Here is an 11,551-nt window from a genome sequence, read left to right as displayed (position 1 = left end):
TCTTTTTAAATATACACATATATTTTATTTCAAAAAGCACAAGAACATTATACAAGTTTTAAATTTACATTTTCAATAAAAGATATCAATATATGCATTATCTGTATAACTTCATCATGGATGAAATGTGAATCAGTGGTATAAACATGTTGCAGTCACTAAATATAGACCATCATCACAGTGAACCAAAATGCATAGTTGTTACAAAATGACAAATGACCACGAGAGGGTGAACTCACAGCCCACACACCAACATAATAACTTAATTATACAGATATATTTTTCTTCACCTTATCGTTAAAATTCCTGCTAGCCTCTCACCCAACATTAGAAAAACATTCTTGGAGCCATCCTGTTGAACCAGCTCCTCCACATACTACAATAAAGAAAATAAAGTGACTTTGTTGCTTGTTTGTAAGTAAACTTTATAAGCATAATTAAACTGTTTGCAATGATGAAGGTAAACCAGTAGGACATCTGAATATACTTAGAAACCCCTTGGGCTGGGAGCAGCACTGAGACGTTTGTTCCTCTTCAGTGCAGGGTTCTGGAGTAATCTCAGTAAGTGGAAGTGGGTTCTTTGGCAGTAAAGGTCTGACTGGCCATTGCTGGCTCATCCCTCTGGCAGCCTGATAGCTAACCCCAGGATTTATGGAGTACAAAATGACTAGAAGTAAAAAGTCAGTTTATCTTTGTTAAACTGGGGCCATTTATTTAGGGCAGAAGTCAGCATCACCTGTTGTCTACCCTGGCTCAGACTTCCCATCCTAACAATCCATCCAACAAAATTACATAAGAAACAAAGAGAAATGCTGAAGTCATTTAATCATACCGGCAATTTGACAAACCGAATACTAAATTTTCTGATTCTCAACCACCGATTGTTACAAATTGTTTACTAGAGTTGTGTCTATTTTTTGATGCCTTCTGAATAGTAATTATTCAAGTAGAAAATCATGATTGTGATTCCGATGCCTGTTCATGCCAGTCCCTAATTGCAAACATCAACCTTTCATGTACTTTACGTAAAAATAAAAGTCACCAACCACTTAGCAAATATATTTTTACCTGTTTGTGCTTGCTGAGCAAAAAGAAGGTAGCAAAATATTTACAAACTTACATAAGACACTGAAGTAGACAACAAAGGCAAAATAAGATACAGTCCTTGAATCCATCTTTCAAGCTCCTAACTCATTACCCCAGAGGAAGTAGAAGCTGAAATGGAAGGTTTCAATTTATCTTCTGCCTGCTGATTTATATTACAAGGTCTAGACATAAAAAGCTAGAGCCAAAACCCAAGAAGCCTATGCACAGATTCTGGAGAGCTCTGTTATTTATGAATAGGATGGCTCAATCACAGCATGTTATAACACAGACTGTTGATCACGTGGCCTTTCTGGTTGTTTAGTACTTAGTCATAAAACCAGAGTTTATGAGATGGTTACACACAGGTAACAAAGCAAGGATCAATGGATCTTCTACAAAGAAGGTTACAGGATTGGCTTAAATCTGACTGTTCTAACTTACACTTGTTATGCTCCATTTGGAGCCCTGGTGGCGCAGTGGTTAAGAGCTACGGCTGCTAACCAAAAGGCTGGCAGTTTGAATCCACCAGCCGCTCCTTGGAAACCGTATGGAGCAGTTCCCGTCTGTCCTATAAGGTCACTATGGGTTGGAATTGACTCTCCACGGAAATTTTTTTTTTTTTTTTCCTTTTTCTAATGCCCTATTTTTTTGGAGAATTTTCTTATCTTTATTCTGTAGCTAGTTTATATCAGAACTGGAACAGATTTCTGAGAGTCAAATAGGATGGTGCTGTGATCAAGAGGTAAGCGATCTCATTTTAGAAACTTGCATTTGGAAAATGGAAGGTGTAATTTCAAAACTGAACAATGCTATTTGAAGTCAGAGGTAAGGGTTACAGGCTTTTTGTACCATCAGGGATGAATGTATTATCTTAAATCTTCTTGAGGTCTAGTGGAAACACAGCTTTCCATACTGGCAGAAATGTGTCTTAGAAATGGCAGATCTGTCCAGTGAGATTTAGTATAGTTTCTGGCTGAAGCAGCAGGTGGCACATTAAGGGTATTTCCTTGAAAGACAAGTAATTAAAGTTTGACTTTTTGGAAATCTTTCTCAATTCAAGCATATTGCATAGTTTCTGCAATCCCTCCTTAGCTGGTCTTAAGGAACAGTATCACAAGTTATTAGAATCTTGCCAGTGATCCAACGTTAACTAAACTTGTGGGGGGAGGGGACATAAAATACAAAATTGCAGAAGTTAGCCAACACATAAAAATGTCCACAACTGTTTGATGTGATTTCCTTTATCAGGTGGATGAAATCAAACGAGATGGGATATATCACACAGGGGAATGGGTTTTCTGGAAATGTTAACAGAATCAGACACTTGGCATGAACAGGCATTTTAGTGTTCTGGAACATAACACAGATTAATCTATGTTCATTCTCCTTGAAGCATAAGTTTGCTAATTGAAAGTGATACCCTATTAAAGAATATTTTATTGATGTACGTGAATCTGGACATGGAGCGAAACACTCTTCAACCCTTCCCCAGCCCTCAGAAAGGTCTCCACAATTTTGAACCAGTCTTCATTACTGTCTTCATCCATGATTGTCCTGAGATAGAGTTGGGGCTCAAAGTAACTGCCAGTTGAATCCAAATAACATCTGATTAGTTTCCTGGCTCCTGGCAATCTCTTCTATAATGCAGTGCTGCTGCCACACCAAATGGAGCTTCCGATACCGCTCACGAGACAAATGAAGGGGGTTGCCCCTCCTTCAGGGGAGGAAAAAAACATGTAAGTTCGAATCAAACAACTGCCACAACTTTATTGCCTAAGTAGGTCTGAAATCTTAAGATGTTCCTAGAACTGGGAGGAATCACCAGGCAGGGTTTAAAGGGGATTTTTTCCCGTCACCCCTGATCCCTAAGAACTTCACAGATTACTTAGAAGTAATCTCTCAAGAAGAAGTTTACTCCTTGTACAATAGGTCAGGTACACCGTGCAGATTACGGAGCCGCATTTGAGAGGCCAGGCAGGCTTATAACTTGAAGCAACACCGTTCTCTCTCGGGTGGTTAGCCTGAGTGGGGCTTTTAACAGCTTCCCTGACCTCATACAGTTTATCCAGCTTTGACTTCTGATCTTTGTGTAGCAGAGGTTAGGTATGGGGTGGATCCTCAATTTATTCTACCACTCAGAAACATTTGGGTTATGGTTGTCTTTTTGATACAACAAACTTGCCGGTGATTAGCAAATATTTAAGTCAACTCAATTTCAATTCTAGGGTTGCATAGTTTGCAACATTGTGTAACAGCTAACCAAAAAGCCTAAAGTTGGGCTCTTGCTAGTAATGAAAAACTGTGAGGTCTTCACTCTTTGAGGCACCCGGTGTCTCAGCTGGTGGGTATTCTCAAATTGCCTGATGAATTTTAAAAATTTGCTGCTCTGCGCCTTTCTGAGACAACTCAGCTCTCTCATCCTCAGCCATGAGCTATTTTCACCACTCCACTTTCTTCTCCCTAAAACCAAGGACTACCTCTAGGCAGATCAAAAGCTGTCATAATAAAAACAGATCTCTGTATGATCACAGGGGCTATTTATTACAGGTAGGATGGGATCATATTTCATATGTTTAATTTGCAGCTATTAGAAGACCTCTCTCAATATTTAGCATTCGCTTTTTTGTTCCAGGAATTGTTGCCATCTATGTAGAATAATCAAACTGAAAATATACTATATAAAAGGACTAAATGAAACCACTCTACTAAGAAAAATCTTACTTTAGGCCAGGGTCTGTTTCTCCATACTCATCCAAATAGGGGGCTGGATAGGCACAGCCTCTGGCTTTACCTTCGACCAGGACAACTCTGCATTCTCTGATTCTAAAGGACAAAAACAACAGGGAACATTTAGTAATTGCATGTGTGCAAATGAGAGACAATGCATCAAAATTAGTCCAGAGAAGACCTGTCTCATGTCCATTAGAAATTCGGTATAAAGACAATACAAACATAGACAAATAGACTAAACTGTGTTTTGTCTAAATAAAGGAGAATCAACATGGCTATTTTTGTTGAAGCTAAGGAAAAGGATCAGTTGGATTTAGGGACACGGGACCAGTAATACTGACTGAATATACTGAAGGGAGGAAGAAGGATATCCTACCTGAGTCACAGATACTTTGGAAAATGGTGGCTGGTGGTGTTTCTGTTCTGTTTTCTGACCCATGTCCTGAAGTAGGAAGGGGCTTAACAGAAGAACAGAACCACATCTCCTAGTCTGATAATCCTGGGCCAGAATGAAGGTCAGCTGGAGAGGTGTCAAGCCTCCTTTGGTTAGAGTGAATAGTCAATAGTGCAGATTAAAATCAAACACTGCCACCTTGAGGGCACTCAGAACTCTTACAGCAGAGAAACCAAACCAAAACCAAACCCAGTGCCGTCAAGGCGATTTCGACTCACAGCGACCCTATAGGACAGAGTAGAACTGCCCCATAGAGTTTCCAAGGGGTGCCTGGTGGATTTGAACTGCCAACCTCTTGGTTAGCAGCCGTAGCACTTAACCACTACACCACCAGGGTTTCCCAGCACAGAAAAGGAGGTAAAAACTGTTCGTGTACATATATAAGACAGGAGAGGAATTACCAAAAAAAAAAAAAAAGTTGGGGTAGGTAGCTGGATTTACTAGCTGTAGATTCCCTAGAAGGAGGAAAAAGGTGTTTGGGTTTAGCTCCCACGCCTTTTCCCCATGGACCCACAGATGTTTCCAAGCGATGATCACATATTCCAGTTGACACAATATTTGGGGAACTGCAGTACGTGGGAGAATGAAAAGAAAAGGCTATTATGGCTCCAGGTTGGATCCACATCCTTAACCCTAATCCATTATGAACTTCCAGATCACCTCGCTACTCACTTGAGGAAAATGCAGACTCCAGCTCCACAGTGAAGTGCATGAAAAATGCAAGCTCCAACCTCTTCCCCATTGACAATTTCTTGGCAGCAAACGTTCTGAGAGCACAGTATGGCCCCACAGAAAAGACAGAGGACAGGGTGCTTTCGCTCATCATCTGCAGACCGTGGGCACCTCAAAAGGGAAGAAAATATTCAGTGTGGTGATGAAACAAACAAAAAAAACCCACAAAAATACCATGTATCCAGTTAGTAATGAGCATGTTTTCATCACTGGTTTGTTCCTTTTTTTAAAATAATACTGTGTTTTCAGCGAAAGTTTACCCAGAAAATTAGGTTCCCATGTGACAACATCTACACAAATTGTTCAGTGACATTACTTAGATTTTTCACAATGATTCAACATTCTCTTTAACTGAGTTCGGGTTATTTTGTTTCCAGTGCTCTAGTTTCCCTGCCTCCTTATCTTCTCGTCTTTGCTTTGGACTAATCGTTGACCCTTTGGTCTCATATAGTTGGTTTTTTAGCAGAGCACCATACTCATTGGGGAATGGCCTTTATTCTGTGTGCCAATCTGTTACTTCACTAGAGGGTGACCTCAGGGGATAGTTTCGGTTCAAGGTTTAAACAGTATCTCAGGGTGATAGTCTCAGGGAGTTCTCTAGTCTCAACAGGTCCGGTAGGTCTGGACTTTTTAAGAATTTGAGTTCTGTTCCATGTTTTTCTCCTGTTCTATCAGGGTCTATCCATTGTGGCCCTGATTACCACAGGTGGTAGCATCACTAGTTCTTTTTCAGCAAAGAAATCTCTTAAAACACTAGGAAACATTTAATAAGATAATTCCTCTTTAATGCTTCCCTCTAAAATGGCTTGACAACAAAAAAATCTTCTGATTACTCCATAGGAAAAAAATCTATTATTAAATTCAGTGTCCTGATAATTCTCATAAAGCTTGGCAATTAAATATACCTTGAGATTAAGATTTAACTATAGGATCCAGTCTTCACCTGACATGACCAGCTTAATTCAACTGCCTCTCCTATACTGGTTTAGTAAGGTCTGTGTCCTCAAAGTTGGAGGAACATGACCTTGTAAGTGCCTAATTGTTTAAAAATTTACATTTTGCAGTAAGGGTCCAAACACATTTTTCCCCCATTTCTTTGAAACGCTGAGATCTTTAGGGTTGGTCTGAGAGACTAAAGTCTTTGAGTTCACGCATCCTCCCATCTGGGAACCACAACAAGTCTTAGAAAGGACGGAGTGGCAGAGCTGACTTGCTTGAACCACGTAGTACTTTGAGGTCTGACCATTTCACATAGTTGTAAAATAATAATACTTAGAGCCCTGCTATAATGCCCTCCAAAGGGGGGTATCTCTGAACTAAAGTGATAATGGCTATCTTTAAAAATGGAGCTTCCTATGCTCCTGTCTCTGCTATAAAATGGGCATGACAGGAAAACATCAAAAATTTCTCTGGGCCGTAAAAACTAAATGCAAACAGAGGAGAGAGCCAGCCAGGTCCACACTGGGGTCAAAATTAAGAGCATCAAAAATAATCTCCAACAGGGTATTAACTGTGAATCTTACTCTCTGATCCCCAATTTCTGAGGCAAGATAAGAACCACCACCACCGCCTACCAGGAACAGGGGACTCTGTGTATAGGCGTTACATTCCTGCCCCTGTAGGTGAGGGGCTATTTTCAATTACCGAAGGTTGGTCCAGAGCAAGATTATTATCATCACCCGTTTGTTCCAGTCCTTATCCTCAAAGCCAACTGGCTCATATACTATGGGATAGTTACTACAGGGAAAATTATGAAAAGTCCCCCTTTTAAAGCTAGGGGCTGCACTCTGAGAGAAGCAAGGATCCGCGCAAACATTTCAAAAAGAACTAGTTGCTGTTGAAATTGTGACTGCTATTTTAGTGCAACAACTGTTGATGAGGAGATGCAAACACTACAATCATCAGTTTTGATAGCAGGGCTCTCCCTGGAGCAGGTACAGGGTGGAGATTAGTAAGTTGTGTGTCCATCAACAAACAGCTCCTCAGAATTTTTGTACAGTTCAAATTTTGTAATAAAAATTGAAGGAAATCTCAAACAGGATAAGAAGTCACAAGGGGACAGCCTCAGAAGGAGACTGGACTAGTCCCAAAAGGCTTTGCCCTAGGCGAGTGGTAGTGGGTAGGGTGGCATTATTTGTAGCTCCTGGCGACCCCACGCACAACAGAATGAAGCATTGCTTGGTCCTGAGCCATTCCCATGATTGGTTTGGGATCAGACCATGGTGACCCACAGTTTTCAGTGGGTGATTTTCAGAATCAGATCACCAGGTCTTTTTTCCTAGTCTTAGTCTGGTAGTACCACTGAAACCTGTTAAAGTCATAGCAACACTCAAGCCTCCACTGATGCATGGGAGGTGGCTGTGCACGAAGTAAGCTGGCTGGGAAGTGAACCCTGATCGCCTGCATGGAAGGCAGGCATTCTACCACTGAGCCACCAATGACTGACATGACTAAGGACTACTGATAGTCACCTTGGACGCCAAAGCAATTAACTGGGATTATTAATTGGTACCCTTAAAAAAAAAGTTCAGAGCTATTTGTGTGTACTGACAAACTCTAGGTAATTTAGTAATTTACTAAGAAGACTGGCTGCTATACAATGCTTGGCAACACCCAAAGCTCCTAAGCAAGCTTTGGAATTCCTGCAATTTGGAAAAGGATACTTTTTCACCAGTACATCATCAGTGAAGTCTTGAGGAGGCTTTGATTTTCAAACTGCTGATTTCTCGGTTTCTAATTCCAAATTGTGCTGGTGTCATGTCATCTTCGTCAATCAATCACTTTGCCCCCCTATGTGTCGGGGATCCGCAATGGCATTCACAGAAGCTTTGGTTTGTTATTTCCAAGACATGAGGCATTAATGACTCCAATATAAAACACTCACACCCCAAAGGCTACAGCAGATGTGAGTATAATTCCTCCACTCAGTAACACTTCACTGGTGGTGTGCTGCCCACAAATTTACACTATTCAAACAACTGACGGGAAGTCTAAAAAACTGAGGAGTGATTTTTAACCTCATAAAACATTACTTTATCATATACAGTGTGTTTAAGCTATGTTCTTCTCTTGTAAAATTAAGTAATGGGCAATTCACACGTGGTGTTAGTAAGAGTATATCGTAACTCATTTCTTTTGCTTCTCACCAGCGTTTTTTCTTTTCCCGCTTCAAAGCAGTTAGTGAAAGGGGAGGCGAGAGAAAATGGAAGTTTGAGAACGACTGCTTTAGAATCGTGTTTAATCTGACTGCGAGTTCCCAGGTGGTGCAAACCGTTAATAAACTCAGCGCTTAACTGAAAGGTTGGAAGCTTCATTCCACTCACAGGTGCCTTGAAAGAAAGGCCTGGCAATCTACTGAAAGGTCACAGCCCCTGAAAACTGTATGGAGCACAGTTCTACTCTGAAACACATGGGATCATGATTTAGAATCAACTTGACAGCAACAGGCTTTGTTTTTACATGATTGAGGTTGATGAAGGGGAAGAGGGTGCCAAAAAGGGTCGAGGGGGTGGATTCCTCCCCCCAGTGTCCAGGTCACAATGTTGTTATCTGTCTTATTGTTATAATGGGCTTCCGTATGAGATTCTGTTAGAAGAAAGGACATGGACTGCTCAAAGTAGACACTTTAAAAAGGTAAGTTTGTTAGCAGTTGTTCATCCAAATTGCAAGCTCAGAAAATATTTTTAAAAATTTTACCTGAAATGAGAAGCTTGATTTAGGAGACAGCTGTAGTCATCAGGAAGCTCTATCAAACTATTTCTTTGTCTAGGGTACCTGGGAATGTAATTTAAAAGGCAATTTTATTTATGGGTAAATAGGCCCAGGTCAAAAACTGACCCAAGTGACTAAAAGAAGAATGTCTTAAAAATAACAATAGGATGTTTGTCGACGCTTGGAACCCAAGGTAACTCCCACTGTTTAACAGAGAGATTAAATTCAAACTTCTCAGTCTAGGATTCTAAATCTTCCATTAACTGGCTTCCTTTCTAAACTCAGCCTCCATGATTTTCTAAGAACACACTGTTCTATCTAGCTTTTATACTGTCTAGCAAGGTAACATGAAGCCCTGGTTATGGACACGAACTTTAAAATCAGACAGACCTGGGACAAATCCTAAATTCTTTGATACTCTGACCAGTCACTAACTGAAGCTATGTAAGCCTTTATCTTCTGGTCTATAAAAGGGAATATATATAATATACTTTCTCAATCATAAGGCACACCATCAATGCAACAGCATGTTTCAATTAAAAGACATGTTGATTTCAGAAATGTTAAAGTATGAATAGTAGTATTAGGAATCTCATAGAGTTGTTGGCGATTAAAAGAGACACTAAGGTGAAACACAATAACACATACTTAGTACCTGACACATCTTTGCCAATGCTATCATTAGTTCTCACCATACTAGATACAAGAAAAAATAAAAGCCTTGCTCGCACACCTTGGGGAAAGTCATTTGAATAATGTGAAAATTTCATCTCAAAGTCTCAATCAATTTAAATCTATAATATTTTCTATGTTCAGTTAAAAATCACCTCAAAGATTAACCTTGTCTCACTAATAATCTTTTCTTCTTTAAATGTCTATAGCATTAACAATATATTTAATATACTATTATACTTTTTGTTATATTATCTTGATTTATATACGTAACCAGATGATGTCAGTAGATTATAGATTACCCATGACCAAAAGCTGTGTGTGTTACCTCTTGTAGCTCTCCCAGAGCATTTTAGTACCATGCTGGGGAAATAGTAGGTACCTAAAACACACACACAATAAATTTAAATAAAGGAAAATCCGTGTGAGTTTAACAGCTCCGAAATGCGTATTCATGTCCCAAACTCTTCTTTCTGCTCTAAGATCTTCCTTTCCCTGGTGATGTGAACACTGCCGCAGCTGAACACAGGAGCTAGACCTAGTATCTCTGCATCACTGAAGCAGGGTTGGGGGGAGGCAGCATGTGAACGTTTACAGCAGAGGGGAAAGCAGTTCAAGGGGTGAGAGAAGACGAGAAAAGACGGTGGCGAATGGACACAGTCTCACAGTGCTTGCTTCACACAGAGAAAAATGGTGCTGTTGCTGGCATTTAAAGCTGGAGGGCAATTTCTCTGTTGTTTTTTTGATGCAATTCAATTCAAATAAAAACTATATGGTCTACGTAATACAAGCCAGGCCCTGGAGAGGACACAAAGACGATGAGCATGCAGCCCTTCCCTTTGCTGAGTTCACTGTTTAGTGATTTAGGGGCTGACAGGTACACGTGCACACACATGCGCACACACGCACATACAAGAGGGTATATTAGGGAAGGCTTCAGGGAGCAGGTGGCATCTGAATGAGTCCCTGAAGAAGAGGTGGATTTTAGTAGAGCCATAACAGAGACAACAGGGTTAAGGGAAAGTTTATTTTTGGCAGGCAGTTTCAAACAGATAGATAGGAAGGGAAGGAAGAAATAGCTCTATTATATATAATGCTTTATTCTCAAAGGAAAAAAATATGGTTTATAAAAGTACTGTGACTACTCTCTGATCTTAAAATACCAGCAGCTCCAAATGCCACCTCCCTCTTTACCTTTTGATGGGCACATATTAGCTTAAGGAAGATTGTTTTCAGAGGAGCTGGGGGCTTCTAGCAATCTAAGAAGGAAAGGATGCCCACTCTAAGAAAAAACAAATTGTAGGAAAAATTTGGTTTCTAGCACAGACCTAACAGACATGTCAGAAAGAATAAAAGTACTAGTAAGAATGAAAATGACAGACTAGAAAGCACACTCAACAAACCATCCACTTTAGCAGACACAGCCTGTAGAGGGATGTCATGCATTGAATTATGTCCCTTCAAAAATGTGTGTATCGATTTGGCTGGACCATGATTCCTGGTACTGTGTGATTTTTCTGTATGTTGTAAATCCTGCCTCCATGATGTTACTGAGGGAGGATGGGCGGCAGTTGTGTTAGTCAGGCTGGACTCAACCTATGAGATTGGATTGTATCTTGAGTCAATCTCTTGAGATATAAAAGAGAGAAGTGAGCAGAGAGACAGGGGGACCTCATCCGACCAAGAAAGCGATACCAGGAACAGAGTGTGTCCTTTGGACCCGGGTCCCTGTGCAGAAAAACTCCTAGTCTGGGGAAAGATTGATGAGGAGGCCGACAGAGAGAGAAAGCCTTCCCCTGAATTTAGACTTTCAGCCTACTTTACTGTGAAGAAATAAACTTCTCTTTGTTAAAGCCATCAACTTGTGGTATTTCTGTTATAGTAGCACTAGATAACCAAGACAAGGGGAAAAGGCTTAAGAAGTAAAACCAACCTGACCACAGTGCTTTTCTGCTTCAGACAGTTGAGTAAGGCAGGATCAGAACACCACCTGCACGTGAGCCAAGATGAGAACATGAACTGGTTGTCATGGCTTCAGTGCAAATTCATCAACGAGCTCTTTTCTCCAATTCTTTTTGTTCCTTCTTTCCGTGTTCCCCCTTCCCCATTTCTTTTATCTTACATTTTGTCCCTTTTTTCCTCCCTTTCTTTTCTCCCCTTCTTTTC

The 11,551-nt window shown here is 40.4% G+C and overlaps 1 protein-coding gene across 4 annotated transcripts in view; it reads right to left on the bottom strand.

The window, feature by feature from the left end:
* Positions 1–1,678: 1,678 nt before the first annotated feature.
* Positions 1,679–11,551, bottom strand: part of UBR1 (ubiquitin protein ligase E3 component n-recognin 1) — a 155,548-nt gene continuing 145,675 nt past the window's right edge. For all 4 annotated transcript variants that reach the window (XM_064292073.1, XM_003418686.4, XM_023558739.2 and 1 more), the window contains 5 exons: positions 11,319–11,375; positions 8,699–8,776; positions 4,943–5,113; positions 3,808–3,909; positions 1,679–2,800 (listed from right to left, as the gene is read on the bottom strand). In XM_064292073.1, coding sequence (XP_064148143.1) covers positions 2,659–2,800; positions 3,808–3,909; positions 4,943–5,113; positions 8,699–8,776; positions 11,319–11,375 — 550 coding nt within the window. In that variant the 3' untranslated portion in view covers positions 1,679–2,658. The remainder of the gene's footprint in view (positions 2,801–3,807; positions 3,910–4,942; positions 5,114–8,698; positions 8,777–11,318; positions 11,376–11,551) is intronic.

Source organism: Loxodonta africana, chromosome 10 (genome assembly GCF_030014295.1).
Source record: "Loxodonta africana isolate mLoxAfr1 chromosome 10, mLoxAfr1.hap2, whole genome shotgun sequence".
In the NCBI taxonomy this organism is placed as follows: Eukaryota; Metazoa; Chordata; class Mammalia; order Proboscidea; family Elephantidae; genus Loxodonta; species Loxodonta africana.
Note: the sequence above shows the minus strand (reverse complement) of the source record. Positions and strands in the feature narration are given on the sequence as shown.